Consider the following 19915-nt stretch of genomic DNA (forward strand, 5'->3'; position numbering starts at 1 on the left):
CTTAACAATGGAAAGATTTTCTTAACCTTTACCCTGAGTCTTTCTTGCTGCTGTGTCAGAATAGTGATTTGTATTCTGTCCATCGGGGACATGACAAACGGATCATTCTCTTTGGCCCTGCAACATTTCAAGTTACTGGAAGAAAGTTAATCATATTCCTCTCCCATCCTTTTGCTAGGCTACACATCCCTGTTTCTTTCAATTAGCCCTTACAGATTTTCTGAGATCATTCTTTTTTTTTGCATTTCTTTTATTTTTAGCAACTTGGTCTTTATTTTTCTTGAGGTGCATTGCCTAATAACAGTGGCCGAGAGTGAAAGGATTCATTCAGGCATCATGCAGGTTACATTCCTGCTTATGTGTCCAGGTACAACTGTAGCCTTTCCTGAAGTATGACATATTGATTCATTTTCACGTAAATGTATGCAATAACCAGACCCTTTTTTAAAGAAAGGGTATTTAATTAGTTGACCTTGATTCTGTATTTGTACAGGTAATTTTTCCTGCCTATATAAAGCACCTTGCATTAGTTATTTATCTTTTGTTCAGACCAAGGTAATTTTGAATTTGAATCTTCTCCTCCAGAAAGTATTTGTAGTCTCTCCGAACTTAACCTCATTCTACTGATGGAGAATTTACCTTATATTTTCATCAAGAACCCCTTTCCTCAGCTTGTTTATGAGAATGTCATATGAAACAAGATCAAAGTTATGTAAAAGTCAAGATGTATGATACCTACTATTTGTCATCCACACACCTATCATAGCAGGAAATTGGTTTGGTTTGGCATGACTCAACACACCTGTGTTGGCTGTTATTCTTACCCTTTTTCTTTTCTAGTTACCTACAAAGAAAGCTTAATGATTTGTTCCAGATTTATTCTGCAGAAAGTGAATATAAGTTATCTATAGTTCCATAGCTCCTTTTCCCTCCATTTTTAAAATAGGCATGATATTTCCCTTTTCTAGTGCTCTACATACCTTACCTATCTTCTCTGAGATTTCCAAAATAAGCACTGGATCTCTGCTTTTTTAGACCAGACCCTTTATCAGGGCATGTGTTCCCTCTTGTCTGTTCATCCTTCAACAATTCCTCCTGACTGATTACAATCAAACATAGAAAAGCCTCTCTTGTAGAGCCTTTTCTTATCCCCTGTATCAAGTCCACTCCAAGAAAGGAGGGATTTTTTTTTTGAGACTTAGAATCTCTTAGAACTCAGATAAATTCTTGTCCAAGGAAAACACTACAAATGAGGAGAAAGATGCCTATAGTCACATCACTTAAGAGATGCTTAAGCAGACACAGAATAGTGTAGTTATCTCTAAATTTGCTTTATTTTCTGTACTTTTGGATTAACCTGCATCTAATCACTCCCAATTCATAATACATTTAAAAGTAATATTTAAATTTAACACGAAGCTTTTTATGGATTTTTTTTTTCTAGTTTGGACAGTTTTTTTGCTGCAATAGTCCTTCTTCTCTAAATTAAAATTAAGTATTCAATCCTGCAAAATGTTACTTGGTGAGCTGTCCCTAATCTCATTAAAAAGGTATAAATGCCTCCAACGAGGCATTTTCACGTGAGTTAGTGGTTGAGAAATTTGACACCAGATAGGAAACAGCACTGGAAGCATAGCTGCATCCTGTTGTTTGTGCTGGTCCTGCTTTTACATTCTCCCACTGTGTATTTTGGGGCTTGAGAGTTTGAGTTGTTTATAATTAAAATAAATCATTCAGTACCCAGTTATGCATTGAATCATGGTTTGCCAAGGAAATTGTTCATTACAGTCATTTAAGGTTTTCACTTTGCCTGCTCTTAGACAAAATGTAAAAGAAAGAGCTGTGTGAGGATTTTTACCAGAAGTGTTTAAGACAAGTGTTCTGGTAATGTTCCATTACCACCCGAAAAGATCTGTCAGTTTCCCCTTTTCCAGTTAAACATGAATCCTTAACTTCCAGTGAACCAACCCCATCCCGGTAGCAACATCGAAACATTTATATTTTTAGTGACTGTTCATAACTTTGAGAGCCAGTGACCACTTATTTCCTTAATCATATCATCACCTGCAATTGCTGCTTAGCATTTAGAGCAACTTACTTGGGTTATGTTCTGTCAGTGCTAATAGATCAAGGGTGGAGTGACAACGCACTGACAGATGGCCAGGTGCATATCGAAGCACAAAACCTCACCACTGTCAGTCTTGCAAGTCCAAACATGAAGAAATGGTCCCTGTCACTCCTTCAGTGAGCGTTTATGCGAAGCATGGATGTCCATCTAGTGTGTTCTGGGAAGTGTTATTCCATGGGAAAGGCTCACGTCAGAAAGGTCAGGGAACACCTGCCTCTGGGTCCTGGGAGTACCGCATCGCTCAGTGTCACCGCTGAGTCACCTCAGGACATGTGCCTGGGAACTCTGATGTAGACAACCTGGATGCCTGCGGGGATGAGAACTTTTGAACACGCCAAACATTTGGTGTATTCCTGAGGATAAAAGAAGTAGCCTGAGGACAAAGAAGCAGGGAGAACTCCATTTCTGGGAGACAGAAGGGTTTGCTTCCATCCTGCAACTGTCACAACGCTGTCTCCTTTAAAAAAAAATTTAAAATGGTTCATAATCCTCTGTATTAACATGTCTCCCCCACCCCAGCACGAGGAGATCTTGCCTGTTAGCGTTGAGAACATCTGCAGGGATGTGCTCAGACTGAGAGCCCCACGGGAGCCCCGGGCGCCCACAGCCGCCCCGCACAGCCGGAGGCACCAGCTCGGCCGGGCTGCAGCGACCTGGGGAAGGACACGGACACCGGTGGGAGCTCCCACCCTTCCCCAGTGCCCCTCTCCCTCCTCAGGACCGGGCTGTAGCTGTGGTGGGTCTCAGCTCGCCGCCCAGCCCCGGCGCCTGCGCTCCGTCCCCCGCCTGCGACAGCGGCTGTGGGGGTGGCCCTGAGCCCACCTCGCTACGGGCTGCAGGACGGGGTTTGGTACAAACCACCCACAGCTTTTCATCCAGGCGGCCCAGCAGAAGCTGAAGAAGGTATCGGTCCCTGGGACAGCCTTCTTCTGACTTACCAAACGTGTTCAGAGATTAAAATCGTCTTCCAGTCCAGGGCTCTTGGTGTGATACCGGTGGCTCAGAAAAGTCTCTTCTCTGTGGCTGAATTATTTATAAACAATTTCAAGTGGTTGCGTTGCACATGGAGAAGGAATCAAGGGAACAAGCATTCAAGACATTTAAAACATTAATAAGATGAGGCCAATTGATATTTGTGCATTATAGGAATGACCTTCCGTGACACAATCTACTGTTTTTCAAATTCCCGTTCATTAGCGTTAGGACAGGAGGATGACGTATTTCCGCCTCTGGTTTCATAGGGAGACGTTTCCCAGTGTTTGACCAGTATCATTTTGCTTAGCCCTACACCACCCAAGCATCCCAAACATCTCCCGGTGCTGGCAGTGCAGCCACCCCAGCCACGATAGTGCAGTTCTCCTGGTGTAATTCAGACACACTGAGACCTTCCATCGCTGGCCACAGAGTAACAGCAGGGCTTTTGGCTTCTTGTCTGAAAAAATAACTTGTGGCTTTTTGCTTGCTAGTATTCCCAGTGCAAGGACAGGATTAAACGGATGGAGGAAATCTTTGCTGACCCCATGGATGAGAGTAGAAAGCGAGACTTGGGAGGGGAAGACCCATCTCCACCTGAGCTGCTAAAAAAGATTGAGCAGGTAACAACACTTCCCACGTCATGAGCTCTCCCACTGTGGTTGACCTCTTTTAGAAAAAGCAAATGGTATCTTTTATTTTTAAAATAAGCTTTCTGTAAGAAGAATTAAAATAATTTCGATTGGCTAGTAGGAACTCCAGCCCAGCGTCTGCTTTCCAGGACAAGTGGACATGGGACATTTTGATTTTTCCCAGCAGCGGCTGGCGCGGGGGAGCTCTGTGGGTCACACCTGGCTCCGCAGCGTCCTCGCCCAGCTGGTCCATTCGCACCTCTGGCACTTCAGCACAGAGGCTCAGGGAAGGCACGGACAAGGCAGCAGAAGGAAATAAATGCAGAAGAGTAAATTGCTAACAAACGAAGTTGTCATTCGACTGCTGCTGGCTATTAGCTGTTCCACCACCATACAGGGGCTGTGAGCGGGAGGCAGTGTCACAGAATCAAACAAACATCCTCCTCAGGCTTTGCCTTTGCTGCTTTGTTTCCACAAAGCGGCAGCCAGGCAGCTGCGCGGCCGCAGCGTGGCCAGTGACGGCCGGGAGAGGCTTCAGAGGGGGCACGAGGGCCCAGATGAAAGCCAAGTTCAGGGCACGTCCTGGGGGGAAGGTAAAGGAATGGGATGAGCAACCATGATATTTTCTTATATATTTTTGTCTCTCCCATTTATAGGGGCGCAAAACTCTCCCCACTGTATTTAGCATTCAGGGGGATTGGCACAGGGCTCTGAAGGTATTAGGGGAACAGCAAGCTCGGAGCAGTATGCACCTAAGTCCTCCTTTTGAAATCCAGTTGGTAAAGCTTTACCATGAACAACTCTGCTTGAATCACGTGAGCTTTTTACTTTACTGTCCCCTGTTCCTTGACAGGAGGGAGCTCTGCATAGCCAAGCAGGCTACAACACAGCCTGCTATTACCAACCTGCACATTAAAAAAGCCATGTTTCTTGGGGTTATAAGTTTACCTTCTCTCTTTCAACCTCTTTGTGTTTTTAAAGTCCCTTTAGTTACACAGTACCTTCAGTCTTCTTTTCTTTTTTTTAGCAGCAGAAGGGAAAAGGTCTGATTTAAAGCAAGAGTGGAAACCTCAGTATGGCATGACTCAGGGAAGCAGAAGTTTAAAAAAAAAATGAAACAAAACGAAACAAATCACTAGAAAAAAAATCATTGCTTTCAAGAAAATCACAGCAAGGTAGTAATAATGCTGGTGTAAGCCCCTGCCCCCCAAAAAGGGCCTGGTCTGATATGGAAGAACTGTATGGCTGACAGTAACCAACTGAACCAATTTTGGCTTGATTCTTGGCAGAGAGGGTGAAAAATTTGAGAAAACTGATGGTGGTTATTTATGGCTGCTCACCGATATTACTCCAGCAGTTCCCAAAGCAATCACAGGGACACCCTGTGCTGCACCTTCCCCTGACATTTACCTACACCCTGTATACTCCTTGTCGCTGCAGCTAGAGGTGGAGCTGGTGCAGAAGGAGGAGAAGTTGCTGGAAACAGATTTTCTCTACGAGCACGTTTGCCGGCTGACAGACAGAACGCGTGCCGCGGCAGAGAACGGGAAGCAGGACACACTGCTGCTAGCTAAAAGGGTAAGAAGGGCATTGCACGCTCTGCTTGCTGTGTGATACAAAATGAAATAATATCTGGGCAAGAGGTAAGATGACTCACTTGCAAATTACAAAAGTAGCTGGAAATAGTGACTGGCAAATCATATATTAGTCTTCAGAAATTACAGACATTTTGTAGTAATGGTAACGGAGACATACCAAAAGCATCATGTGAGCGTACTTTCTTTTTGAAATAAAGTTGCACCATAAATAGTACCTTTCACCAAAATGTAGGATTAGTTCTTTCACAGGTAGGTGCTTAGAAACTTGGTGGAATCTTCCTTTTGCACACATACTTAACAGACTTTCCCCAACAAACATGTCAAAGGCTAAAGAGAAAGAAGGAAAAGCCAGGGAAACTCTACTCCAACGTACAGAAAGATAAACTTGATATCTGGCTCAAAGTTTGTTATTTAGGTAGGGAGAACCACACAGGAAAGAAATGCCACTTTCAATACAGTTACTTTTATATAGCTATTTCCTTTTAGGTACCAGTAATATGGTTTAGGGAAGAGCAAAAATCCTCTTACCTCCATGTCCTTAATGAAAATGTTCCAAAGGGAACAGAGCTAAGTGAAAGAAAAAAAACCTGCTAATTAATGTAAAACAACTCCAGGGATGACTTTTTTTGTCTCAGGTGTTAGGTTTGGCACCCAGAAAGGCTTAAAACAAAACACATCTTTAGTGTAAATCTTTAATTTTCCATAGAGGAATAACATGGCTGTTATTTGGGATTGTGAAAACATGGCCATGGACTAATAAACTACTGTAAAAACGGCAGCATGCCAAATGTTACATTTGCAAGTGCTCTGACTCTCCCAATTCCCTATTAAAGAGTATTTGAGTGTTGTTGGGTTTTTTTGTTTAAGTAGTCTCCTGTCAGACTCAGGATTCCTGTTCCATTCCTTTTCTATTCCTCCCCCTGCCAATGATAACTTCACAGTGTGCAGCCCTGCTGTGTCTGCATTATCACTCAATTATCTTGTAAGGATCGAGCTTATTACGCCTTTATCATAAAGTTAATTTTGCATTAATTCAATGAGAATAGGGATACCAGGCCTTTAAGGGCAGGGGGAGTTTTGTTATTCAGCTGAAAAGTGCAGGAGGTAATTACAAACTTGCTTTTCTGTATCTTGGAGTAAATGTGACTTTTCATGCTGCCAATTTCGGTGGTTCCAAGTGTACACAGAAACACACATCCTGTTTCATTAAGTCATTTTCAAGTACGGAACTACTTTTTAAGACCTTGTCAAATTAGACTTGTTTTCGCATACCTACCTAAGTGTCATGCCCAGTAAGTGTTTAAACAGAAGCCCTTACAAAAATGCAATTATTACTTATTCCAGACAAACGAACTGCAGAAGAAGGTAAAGGACAGAACCCGGAAGATGATGGCTCTCCTTGCAGAGCTATCCATGAAGCAAGCACTTGCCATTAAACTCCAGCAGGAAATGAGAGACAGAGAACAATTTTTGATGACTGTTTCCTCAAGGATAGATCAAGGCCTTCCCCCTCCTAAAGAAACAGAAAAAGACTGGTTGAAGGTATTACGGAATGAGAAGATGCAAAAAGAAGCAGCTGAAGCCAGAGCGAAAGTAAGTTTTTGCCATACATTCCAGTAAGATCCTCAGCCCCATCTTTTCACTGCTCCAGTTTGTGTCTCTGAAAGAGCTGAGCTAGCTCACGCCGTAGCTGTTTGCTGCCAAACACGGAGCTCCAGGAGTCGGAGGAGATGATGGCACAGACAGAGACAAATGCTGGAGTGGTACATTGTGGGTGTGTGGAGTTCTAACTGCAGCCTGGCAACACTGCTTAGAACCGGTCGTTGAATTTTAAGGAAAGAATACACTAAGAGGAAGACTTACCTTCAATTATTAAAGTAATTTGTGTGACCGTGTTTTGGGATGATGGGCGAGGGCGCCATCGGTGAAGCACTGCTTGTCATTTGCTTTCAAGGTAAAGCTGCAAAAGGTGGGGTGTGGGGGTCAGGAAGAGAAGTTTAGTGTCTTCCACACGCCAGACACAGTGAACATCAGATCAGGAGTAGGAAGAAATCAGATTGCTGGGCAGGAGGAAACTGAGGGCAGGCAGGGCAGCATATCAAACAGTGCTTCAACCTCTACCCTGCGGGATGCTACGCCTCCTTAGCTGAGACCGTCAGTGATCCCGGAGCAGAGAGCTCCCAGAGAAGTGTAGGAGTGAGAAGTGCATGCTGAGGGAACTCTTGCTGGCGGGAAATTAGCTCTGCTATATGACTCCTTTAGCTGATCACTCCAAGGGAATCTGACAGGCACACAAAGCTGTGAGAAGAATAAACTGTGCATACACTTAAAGAACATGAAGTCACACGGAAGTGCTGCAGCAAAACTGGCTTAGAATAAGAAACTTCTCTGTCATTAATATTTCTCCTCACACTGTGACTCAGTTTTTCAGTGCTGTGGATACAAACTCACTGCAGTAACAGTATTCAGGACCAGCTGCTGTCGGCATAAATACAGCCGGATTTTGAAGCATCAGAACTATTGTCGCGTTCCTGAGATGTTCTGTGCACACTTATTACAACCTTTAAAAGTTCATTTAATCCGTTTTCTTCACAAATAACAAAAGCATTACAGGCTCAAAGTGTGCACTATTTAAAAGGACAAATCCACATCTAAATGGGCAGTAACTCACGCTTTCCTTTTAATACCCCGCTGGGTTTCCTGGTCTGCCAAGGACTAGACGGACAGTGTTTCCTTTGTTAGGCATTCTGTACACTGGCTCAGGAGAATCCCAGAGTTTTAAAGCATATAATCACTATGTGATCGAAATGTGTTTCTTTCACAGCATGCTGCAGCAGGGGAGCAAGCTGCAGCACCCGACTGTGTCCACGTGACAGCTGAACAACGCCCAACCGCCTACGTCCCGGACGACGAATACAGCCTCCCGCTGCCGCGGCCCTACGGCGCTCTGGCTCCCTTCAGACCCAGTGATCCTGGAGCAAACATGAGACATTTCAGAAAACCTGTCGTAAAGCCAGTCGAAATCTGAACAGGCAGCACGCACCTAAAGCAGGAGAGGCCACTGCTGGCCGCTGACTCTCAAGGGCCAATGGCATTTATAGTGCACTGAAGAAACGTTCATTAGTGTTTAGTCAAATTCCATACTGAAAACAAAGTAGCTGTTAACGCCAGAAGCGTAGCTAAATAGTCAGGGATTCAAGTTCCCTTCTCCTGACAAGGAGGAGCCTGCGATTCCCAAATGCAGTGCAGTATTTTAAAACGTTAAGAAAAATGAGTGATCATCATACTATGCTTATTGTTTTTTCAGGTGAAGTTTTATTGCATCTGATTATAGAATACATTCCATTAAAAAGAAAAGGCTAGGAAAATCTTCTCTTGTTATTAATACAACATGAACAAAGTCCCCATCGCTTATACAAATACACCAACATAGCTTTCTGCACCATGGGACTGGAGTTTACACTTGCCGAACAAATTTTAATTATATTGAGAAAAATATTCCCTCTCTCTATGCAGTTACAGAGAAAGCTAAAACTCTTCCTCCACTGATGGCAATAACAAGGGAATTACCAGGAACTTGCTAAGTCACTCCTGAGAACTGGATCTTATTATTTCTCTGGTAAGGAATGGGAAGCATCAGTGGAAACTGCTCAGATAGAATATCAGTGTTTGCTATTGAAAACCTGCAAAATCTACCAAACTGTCAATGAGTTTCACTAGTTTAATCGCCTGAAACAGAGAGTTGTTTTTAAAGCCAGTAAAGATTGCAGAAAGCCTGCGTCTCAGAACTTAAGATTTTCTCTGCATAGCAAACCACCGTTACTATTTTACATTAATGTCACAGTTCAGAACATTAAAAACAAAAAACAAAAAACAACAACCAAAAAAACCCAACCCCAAGTAACACTGGTTCAGTTATGTATACATAAAAGTCAAAAATGAAGGAAAACCAAATCTCCATCATGTCTTCCTGAAGCTGAGGTTTGAACTGTATCACTAAAAAGTTGTAAGACTACAGTTAAGTAAAACACTGTCCAATCCACCATTAAGGTAAATTTCTAAAGAACTTTTTTCTTATCTTGTATTGCTTATGATGTATTATATTTACCTTAAAGAACCAAACCCCAACTCTGTCACATGCACTTTGAGAAGATTATATTTTGCATTAATTACAAAGCTGAATACATTAAGATCCAACTCCAAAGGCAGAAGTACCATAACACACAACCACCACAAGGAATGAATACATCGTTACTGAGGCATTATATACAGAGACTGATTCATCATTTGTTATTCTTAACTGCTTTACAGAAGCACAGCAAGAAATTCTTTTATTATCTAAATGAGTAAACAATTACCAGTTTCTTGTTACTGTACAATACAACTGGACTACCTTTTTCAGGATTGTCTATCTTAGTAAAGTAACTGACATTAATTCCAATTTTCAACACATGTTTTGGTACCCAATGTAGTTCCCCTTATTTGCCCACTTCAACATGGAGCCACAGATATCTTTCGTTGGAAACCTGGGCTTCTGTCAGACTAATTTCTCTAGGATTAAATCTAGAAGTCAGTGATTTCAGCCTTAATTCATTTCACCAAACAATATTTTGAGTAGTTTATGTCAGTAATGGGGGCTACACAAAACTGCAGATTATTTGGGAAACAACATAACATTTAAGTTTAAAACAAACACCAAAAAAAAGTTAGTTGCACACTGCTGTGTGAATACTCTTTATATAAAGAGTAGCACAGTTAGCTTTCTTCACTAGCATGGTACTTCAGGAATATTTGAGGCCCAAAAGCGTCATAGTGTGTCTGAGTGCTGTTTCCTCCACAAATCTTACGTTAACGTGTTCTTGTTTTTCATATGGATGCACATCTAGAAAAACATTGCGGGAAAGTTAGTATTTGCAAACTCACAAGTGCTCTTGTACACATGGTTGTGCAGTCTACTGAACATCTTCATCTACAACACCAAAAGGTAAGGTAAGAATTGGACTTGTGTTTCCATTTACACAAAGCACCTACAGCTTTCGGTGGGGTCGTTTGGACCCATGGCAGGAACTTTCCTCTTAGTGGGATGTAAGTAAAGGACAGGATTCCCATACTAATTCTACACTGGAGATCCAAAACAAGATTTAAGCACAGTGGCTACGTTTGTGCTAGTACCTAAAAAATGGACTGGGGCATATTCTCATATGCTCCTATATGGTTTAAGTCTTCTTCCTCCCCAAATGGGATGATATCCATACATGGACAATCTGTTTCAGCCTCCAGGTCCTTAATCTGAATTTATTTTGCTTATTAGTATAGGCACAGCCAGTAATGCTAAAAAATTTAATGCTTCCCTTAATGCACCTTGCTTTTTTCAGTGGAATTCAAAAGCTTCATATGCTTATGAAGCAAGTGCCCTAACCAATTTGAATTTAATGTCAAAAAGAGGAACAGCGTTGAAATAAAAAATGCCTGTTAATTCAGAACAGCTCCTAACCTAGTGATCTGGTTGCTCTTTTCTGAGGTGGAAGATCTGATTTTGGTCGCCTCTTAGCCACCACACTGTTTAAATAAGGCACAAGCCCTTCTGCCCACTTGAACACAGAGTAACAGTTACCACCACACTGCACATGAACCGTGTTTCACTACATGTGTTCTGAAAAACGCAACTTTTCTAAGGGGACTTAACAGAAAGGATTTGGATGACAGGATATGCAGTGAAGCAGCCCCCTGACAATTCCCATCAGCAGAAAAATGACCAAACCCACATGTTCAGACATCACTGGAATTTTAGAACTCAGTTATGTCAATATAGTTGGGATACGGCTGCATGTGAGCAAAGGGTAACAATTACTGATCTTCCAAAGTACAGAATTAACGTTACCTTGATTCTCTACATCTGCCAGCATATTAGTCAGGTAGTTAAGTGGCAAAAACTCTACAGGGACTGAGAGTCTCTCAGGGACAGGCCTGCTACACTGTAAGGGAGAATATTTCAGGTTAGTTCACAAACTTCCACGGTACCAAGTTTCAGTGTTATCTTTAACGTGTTATAGTCTAGAGAAAGGTCAGGAATCTCAATGCTGTCAAAGCAAAAGATTTTAAAAGATGGCCTATGGGCTCTCACCTGCCTGTTCCCCAGCTTCTCGAGCAAAAGTTTCACGTATTTCCGTGCTATGAAATTAGCATTTATGGGATGATTCCAGAACTGGCGGACCTTTTGACCAAGAGCCTAGTAAGCAAAAAACAAAAACCAGAGAACATAAACATGGGACAATGGAAGCTTAGGAGGGCGAAAAGGAGGAAAAAAAAAGGAAACAAAACCCAGGCTGTAACACAGCCTGTTTTGCTTTCAGACATTGATGACAAAAGCTACGAGGTCATCACCTGCCTTTCACTGGCAGTAACTAAGAGATTACAATATGCTCTCAAAAACATGGGAAACAATCAAATCCTTGCTACTCACTGAGCTACTCAGTAAGTTTCCATTAATCAGTCTGTCCCATTAGCTCTGTCCCACTTCGCATGTGTACTTAAATATCATGTGAGACTTAAAATGACCATTTATCCTTTACTGTGACTCTAAGAATGCTTTAGAACCATTCTTCTCCCAAAGAAGAACACAGACACCCCACTCCTCGCTGCTCCGCTCGGGACAGCGCTTCTGTTGGGCTCAGTCTAAAGAATCTCACAAAAGCAGACTGCCAACCAGGAGAGATACTGCGAACACAATTTGCATCCCATTATTTAGAACACCATCCTGGGAATTGATGACATTGAGTCACATTCCCAAAGGCAAAAAAGATTCAAACCCAGATGTCCCAAAGCTTCCAATCCTAACCGCTAAGCAAACAAATATGAACACACTGTGAAATTAGCTCCACCTTCTGCTATTTTCCCCAGCTAGACGTTTTTTTTTCACCCTCGCTTTCAGCTGTATTGCAGTACAGACTACTGAAAGAGTTCATTTAGGAAACGCTGGACAGTTTCAACGGTGCTTAAATACTTGCTTTTGATGCAACTGAAGTTATCGAGTGAACGTAACCTGCTCAAAATAGTCCGAGTCACCCCAAAGCATCCTTTTTGGCAAACAAACTATTCTCTGCAGTTTTTCCCAAAGCTCTAAATAGAAACAATAAGGCACTGAGTCTGCGGTATGTAACTAGCAGTACCCATCCCCCAAAGAGCTCACAGCTCAGCCCTTCACGTCAAAGCACGGCTGGAACTGCGTTCCCCACACAGCAGGCCCGGGGCTGACAGCTCAGCGCGGCCCCCCGCTGACCCCAGCTCTCCCACCCATGCCCAAAACATGATACAGAGGACAAAGAACCTCCTGTGGAGTTCTCTCTCCCTATCCCTTTCTCAAAACTGCTGCCCAATAAAGAAGCCCTTGTTAGAGGAAAACCAAAGCAGCACTTCTGGCCATTTGAACTATAATTTAACAGCCCATAATGAGCAAACAATAAGCAACTTATGTTGAGAGCAGCCTGTTTTACAGCAAGGCAGTCCCCGAGGGGGGATCCCTGGTTTTCCTCTGCTCACTGAGATGTGGTGCTTCCTCTGCAGTACCATGGTACGCACTAAGAACTGAAGGGCAGAAGGAGAAGTTGATCTCCCATTCTTCTGGAACTTTTAATGGAGCATCAGTAATTAGTTCCAGCATTGTGGTTGAGTCACCTTACCAATGGGTGAGGCTGGGAGGTTGTACAGAGGGGGATCTTGTCACCCAATCCCTGCCACAGAGTTCTCATATGATCAGATTTTACAGCTTTTACTGTACCAGCTTGAACATATTTGATAAAATGAATAAAACCAAATGCAAAGGTCACAAGTGAGAAAGGCATTTGTGGATGCTAAAAGCCACACACAAACCCCCCATAAATCCTCTTTAAGACACATTAAATCCTTATTGCTTTATGCAGATGAGTAGTCAGCAGAACAGTGTCAGTCTTGTCTATCTGATTCCTGCAGGGTACTGGAGACACCACAAGACACTATGGACAAATCTATAATTTATCAGGGTACCCCACAGGTCATGAGCAGCAATGGAGAAACCGTGGAGGTTCAGGCTGTACCTATGCCCTATTTGAAATCACAGGTAAGTCTTCCGTTGGCTTGATCCTATGCACAGGGAGGAATTTTCTATCGATTCCAAAATTCAAGAAGTAACATCCAAAGTCATTAGTTACCTCAGGAAGCCTCATGACAATACTGAATTTCAGCTTCTCATTCTTTTCAGTGTTGTCCAGATCTGTAAGAGAAAGGAAAAACGTCACAATCAACCAACCAGTAACCACACAACTAAAACTTTCAACTTTCGCTGAAGACATTCTGAACAAGTATCATCTCTATAATGAAATGAAAATTTTACTTTTAAATAAGGGCTATTAAGAGTGTTATTTATGTTTATATCATTTATATAAATATTCTTCTGCATATTTGTATGTAACCACCATTTTATATAACAATTTATACAGTCATTCAAAAGTATTCTAAGTAGAACTCCCCACACTTATATTCCATTTATCAAGATCAGGGACAGATTAATGCAGCATATTGTGCTGTCCCTGTTCTTGAACACCAGAGAAATAGCACATTACAAGGGACCATGGTTGCAGCTGCGGTGAAAGGCATTACTGCTGGAGTCTTATCATGGCGCTGCTGCATCCAGGAAACTTCTGCTACACAGTTATCCCTTCCTCCCTTCTTCTCTAGAAAAGGCAGTTAACATGGGTGCGATGCCAACCGTGCCTACAACTGCCAGTCTGTCCCATTCCCCATTTCACTCGGAAGCCGGAGGCCCCAGTCACTCCCACTGCACACGTGCTAGTTTGCTCCTAACCCTCTCTTGTGGAAACAAGCTACTTGGCTCCTGCTGAGCAGAAAGCCACACACAGAACATGACCTGCTCTTGATGACTACACTGGTTCATATAGAACTTATTTTAACTCCTGCTTTTAGTTAACATTACATTATATTTAGAAGACATCCACAAGCTCAATATTTACTACAAATATTGGGATGCTGTGTCAAGTAGAAGTTTGTTTGCTTATTTTGAATTTTTACTTCCTAGCACGGAGCTTCTAGGCATTTGCCAATCCCAGCACTAGGATTATCTTAGAATCACAGAAACATTTAGGTTGGAAAAGACCTTTACGATCACAGAGTCCAAATGTTAAACTAACACTGCCAAGCCCACCAGTAAACCATGTCCCTAAGTGCCACATCTACTCATCTTTTAAGTACCTCCAGGGATTGTGACTCAACCACCTCCCTGGGCAGCCTGTTCTAACGCCTGACAACCCTTTCAGCAAAAAAATTTTTCCTAATATCCAATCTGAACTTCCCCTGGCACAACTTGAGGCCATTCCCTCTCATCCTCTTGCTTGTTACTTGGGAGAAGTGACCGACACCCACCTCACTACAACCTCCTTTCAGGTGGTTGTAGAGAGCAGCAAGGTCTCCCCTCAGCCTCCTTTTCTCCAGACTAAACAACCCCAGTTCCCTCAGCCGTTCCCCATAACACTTGTGCTCCAGACCCTTCACCAGCTTCGCTGCCCTTTGGTCACACCCCAGCACTTCAGTGACTTTCCTGTAGGGAGGGGCCCAAAACTGAACACAGTATTTGAGGTGCAGCTTCACCAGTGCCAGTACAGGGGGACAGTCACTTCCCTGGCTCTGCTGGCCACGCTATTTCTGACACAAGCCAGGATGCCATTGGCCTTCTTGGCCACCCGGGCACACTGCCAGCTCATATTCAGGTGTCTGTCAACCAACACCCCCAGGTCCTTTTCCCCCAGGCAGCTTTCCAGTCACCCTTCCCCAAGCCTGTAGCGTTGCAGGGGGTTGTTGTGCCCCAGGTGCAGGGCCCAGCACTGAGCCTTGTTGAACCTCATACAATTGGCCTTGGCCCATCAACCCAGCCTGTCCAGATCCCTCTGCAGAGCCTTCCTACCCTCAAGCAGACCAACACCCCCACCCAACTTGGTGTCTTCTGCAAACTTACCGAGGGTGCACTCGATCCCCTCATTGAGACTGTAGGTAAAGATACTAAATAGAACTGGCCCCAGTACTGAGCCCTGGGGAACACCACTTGTGACTGACAGTCAACTGGATTTAATTCCATACACCACAACTCTTCAGGCACAGTCATCTAGCCAGTTTTTTACCCAGAGAAGAGTACACCCATCCAAGCCATGAGCAGCCAGTTTCTCCAGGAGTGGAGAAACCTTATCATAGAAGGAGATCAGGTTAGTCAAGCAGGACCTGTCTTTCATGAACCCATGCAGACTGGGCCTGATCACTTGGTTGTCCTAGATGTGCCATGTGACAGCACTCAAGATGATCTGCTCCATAATCTTCCCCGATACCGAGGTCAGGCTGACAGGCCTATTCCTCTTGTTTCAAACATAGTTGAAGCAAAACCTGAGGACTGGATAGCAGACTAACTTCCTTACACATAGGTGTGCACTTTCATAGAGTCACAGAAATCTCCCAACAAATTCTATGATCATCTTTAGTATTCACCTTTCTATGTCCCAAGCGGAAAAACTATAAACTCAAATTCTCCCCAAACAGATATTTCTTTGTCTACTATGAACAGGCTCAATCATATAATCTGATCCCTAATTTGCTCCTTTCAGCTGTGCAACACCATCAGCTACAACCCTCACTGAAACAACATGCTGTGAGAAGAACCAAGTCTCCTGGGTGGTAAATCCCGTTCTGAAAGGACATTACTCTCAATTAGTTGGCTGGTAACAAACGAAACATGAAAACTCAGCATACCTTTCAGCAATTTCTTTACACACGTTTCTGTCAAATGCAAGACTCCATGATCAATATAGTGCAGGAGGGTGTGCAGAGGGAGACATCGAACACCAAGCCCCAAGTGTAGAGTGTGAAAACCTATGGAGAGACAAACTTGTTTGGTAGAACAACACATATTTTTTTCTAAGTCTGTATTAGAGACTGGCATTAGTCTTGCTAAAGCAAACAGTCTCCTTATCTTCTAACTGTTCCTAGTTGGTGAGGAAATCAGTTCATCAAAAGGCATGTAGTCTTATTTAGGCATCCTTTAACTCCTCTCAAGTACAATCCAGTCAGAAAGAGGAAAGCCAAAAGGACTGAAAACAGACATTATAGTCACGCACAATCATTAAACATCTCCAAGCTATTGCCTTATATCTGAATTGTTCTATTAATTTGGCTTTTACCTCCCTCTTTCCTCCTAATTAATCAAAACCTGAGGCCTCACCACCCTCAGTATGTGGCTGCCACCCACAGATTGCCACAGACAGTATTAAGACTTCAGTTTCTCACTTAACATCACCCAGATGATGGTCTTGTCATCACGTGACAGCATTACATGGCAGTATTTGCACCCACACAGTGTAAGTTTGAGCGACAACCTCATATCAAGAACAGTTTCAAAGACTGAAGACAGATCAGGAAATACAAACTAGAAAGATTCAAACAGAATCAGAAAGCATTAAGAAGTTAAGAAGTCTTTCCCTAACAAAAATAAGCAAGCACCTTGAAAAGACTCTAAGCGACCATGAGGAGCTCTAGGAAATTGAAGTCTACTGTCAAGATCAGCTCTTCTATCAAGGCTGAAGGTAATTCTTTCAGGATAAGACTGAAAAATATTAGCAGGGCAACAGCATGAGAAAAAACACTCTTTTTTTGCTCCAGGATAGGATTTTCCCTTGTAGCCCCTGACACTAAAGTCCAGTTGTCTAAGAAAAATATATAAATGAAAAAAGTCTTAATCTTAGTTCTAGGCTAAGACTGCACTCAAGCATTCCACTGGAAGCTAAACCCAGAACTAAACCTCTCATTTGTTGTCTCTATTTGCAGTAACTATTCAGTTTTGTCTCATTTCACTTACATATGTTTATGGAGGGTCTTTCCCGCTCTGTCTTGAATAGATTTCAATACCACCAAAGCTAATTTGCCACATGCTGCACCTAGTGCTCCTCTGGGAGGAATCTATAGCGTTGCTGTCCTCACTTATGATTAAAACAGGAAAACACAGGACTTACCAGGAGGTAAAGGCATGCACATGCCATTTGCAGCTTCTAGAATCCGACTCATGATGTGGAACACCGCAAACTCTCCTGCATTTCCTCTCTCATCACTGTATTTAACAAAGTACCAACATATTAGGAACCTGAGATGCCCACACTCTCCTGGAGATATGGTCAATTTGTTGTACTACATGTGCACTAAATGCATGCATTTTGGGTGAATTGCCATTCTGTTTACCTAGGTGTCTGTCACCTAGCAGCACTGGCTGTTCAGTGTTGACACACAAAGTCTCTGTGACATCCCCTTTCTCCTTCCCCCACTACAGCATATTTCCAAGTCTCTCAGCAGTACCTGGTATCAACAGCAATAGGTGGTTTTGAGTGCTGGTGTAGGTGACCCAGCTTTTATAGGTGTTTAACACCCATTACCCACCCTAAGACCACAATGAACTCAGCAACTTTGAACTCTAGCTGTAAAACTGCCTATATGATTAATATTTGTGTCAGCTTACAGAGGGCCAGCAGGCTCATTAAAAAAAAGTACATGACAGTCATACTGACATTCACAGTAGAATAAGCACTAACTATTCAAGCGAGTGGTACTGTTGAAGACCAAAATTATGCCCATACTTTAAAAAGCAGGCTGAAAACTTTAACAAAGGACTTGCTCACAAGCAGAAGATGCAAGAATGAAGCTGGTATCTCCTCCAAACCTCCTTCATTATTCGATGTACTAGATTCAGCTAAAACAAAAAAGAAAAGATTGAGTGTTTCTAGGAGCCTATGTACAGCAGGCCCTGAGTCTTCTTTCATTTCACACACCAGTTTATGTTAAAAAATTCTCATGGGACTCCTACTAAGACTTCAGTATTCGTCTTTTTTTTTTTTCCCTAAAGGCTTAAAATTTGAATTGTAACTGAATTGCCCTATTCCAGAAGTTTAAAGTAAGTGCTTCCAGCTGACCAAAGGATTGTGCAAAACATACAACATCTTAACACACTGTGCTTCTTGGTGATCAACTGATCTCATGCTCTTGCATGAAATTCTCAAAGATCTGTTTGCCCTGAAAGCAAAAACTCAGTGTCTAAGTGGCTGAGCATTTGGCAATGAAAGGTCCCGAGGGCCCACACAAAACTGGATGATGCTGAAGACAACAGAATACTCAGTTTGCTGAGAAAAGTCTGCAGGAGGAATCACAGATCGTCCTGGCAAGGAGACATGACACAAGCAAATGCCTCTCCTTCTCTATTGAGTTTTCTTTTTGTTCACAGTGAAGTAAAACAACCCTTTGGTCCATATTGTTGCTGCTTTGTGCTCCCAGGCTGACCGCCAGTACAGACTGTCAGTATACAAAAGCCACATGCCCTGTTCTCACTGGGGCCTTCTAAGCTTCTGCAGCTGAGAGAAACCACACATGAAGGAGTTGAAATAACTTCCTCTAGCCAGCCCCTCACGGTTGTCACATGTAACCACTTCCATATCTCAGTAACAGAATTGAGACACTTCCTCTATGCCTTTTATCTTTGGGCCTCAAAGTGCACTAATCAGTCAATCCCAGGAAACTCTCAGGAAGCAAGTCTGACCCCTGCTTTGCAGGGAGGTGTCACAAGAAGTTACAAACCTTTTTTACCCCAAGATGGCCAGAATCCAGGAACCCTTTTTCCCCACTCTCTTTTCTCCTCAGGCTATGCCCTCTCCAACCTCTAACTTGTCACAGGCTCTGAGCAAGAGAGAAGCAAGACACACAGGAGAGGTTCATATGCAAAGGCCAGAACAGGAGTATTGGTCTTCAACAGTGCTCCTGAGTGCTCTCCTCCATACCTTGGCCAGAAAGCTCTACAAGGTAGTACCTTTTCCCTCCACTCTCCACCACTCCATCCAGCCTTGCACAGCTACCTGATGCAGAAAAAACACCTAATACTTTCCATCTTCATACTTTCTGGATGCAGTGGAAAGCTCCAGTTTAATCTTCCTGGAGCATGGCAAGTTTTCTCCACTCCTTTTCCAGGAAATAAGTGATTTCCAGTTTTCAGAGAAGGGTCACAAGAATCACACCTGCTGCCAGAATGACTTTCATCTCTGGCCAGCACATAGGCTGCAGCTAAGGCCTCTGTAGCAGGAGCTACAGCTGGATCTGAAGATCAGTGTTGAGATGACGGGAACGTGCTTACAAACTCCAAAATCACCTCTTATTATTTGTGCAACAAAAATTGTTTTCATGGTTATGATACTCTAGAATCAATATTCTTTACTTAACAATACAGGAAACTGTATGGCTTTCAAAGGGTATAGAAAGACAACAACTTAAGTCATAGTCAACCTAGCTATCACAACATACTTAAATACATGTATGCCTGAGACATGACACCCTCAGCAACAGCACTACTCAATCCGGGGATCAGTATCTACCATCTACAATGGACATCGTAGAAAATACATCAGAAAGAGAAGCCATGGCTCAAACTCTTTTCAGTATCTAACACACAGAGTAACGTGCCTGAGAGAAAGGAAACATCTGTTTTATAGAGGGAGTACTGGCAGCTTCCTCCCCAAAGCTAG

General features: G+C 42.9%; 2 protein-coding genes across 4 annotated transcripts in view; one reads left to right on the forward strand and one right to left on the reverse strand.

Moving 5' to 3' along the window:
- Positions 1–9207, forward strand: part of CCDC146 (coiled-coil domain containing 146) — a 77663-nt gene extending 68456 nt beyond the window's left edge. The window contains exons 17-20 of the mRNA XM_032996321.2: positions 3595–3723; positions 5173–5310; positions 6675–6923; positions 8155–9207. Coding sequence (XP_032852212.2) covers positions 3595–3723; positions 5173–5310; positions 6675–6923; positions 8155–8358 — 720 coding nt within the window. The 3' untranslated portion in view covers positions 8359–9207. The remainder of the gene's footprint in view (positions 1–3594; positions 3724–5172; positions 5311–6674; positions 6924–8154) is intronic.
- LOC104364320 (gamma-secretase activating protein) overlaps positions 8623–19915 on the reverse strand; it is a 49016-nt gene continuing 37723 nt past the window's right edge. For all 3 annotated transcript variants that reach the window (XM_042792150.1, XM_042792151.1, XM_042792149.1), the window contains 7 exons: positions 18029–18099; positions 17372–17466; positions 16116–16235; positions 13517–13578; positions 11455–11559; positions 11212–11305; positions 8623–10212 (listed from right to left, as the gene is read on the reverse strand). In XM_042792150.1, coding sequence (XP_042648084.1) covers positions 10112–10212; positions 11212–11305; positions 11455–11559; positions 13517–13578; positions 16116–16235; positions 17372–17466; positions 18029–18099 — 648 coding nt within the window. In that variant the 3' untranslated portion in view covers positions 8623–10111. The remainder of the gene's footprint in view (positions 10213–11211; positions 11306–11454; positions 11560–13516; positions 13579–16115; positions 16236–17371; positions 17467–18028; positions 18100–19915) is intronic.

The sequence above is a fragment of the Tyto alba genome, unplaced genomic scaffold, assembly GCF_018691265.1.
Source record: "Tyto alba isolate M040663 unplaced genomic scaffold, T.alba_DEE_v4.0 Super-Scaffold_2, whole genome shotgun sequence".
NCBI classification, from domain to species: Eukaryota; Metazoa; Chordata; class Aves; order Strigiformes; family Tytonidae; genus Tyto; species Tyto alba.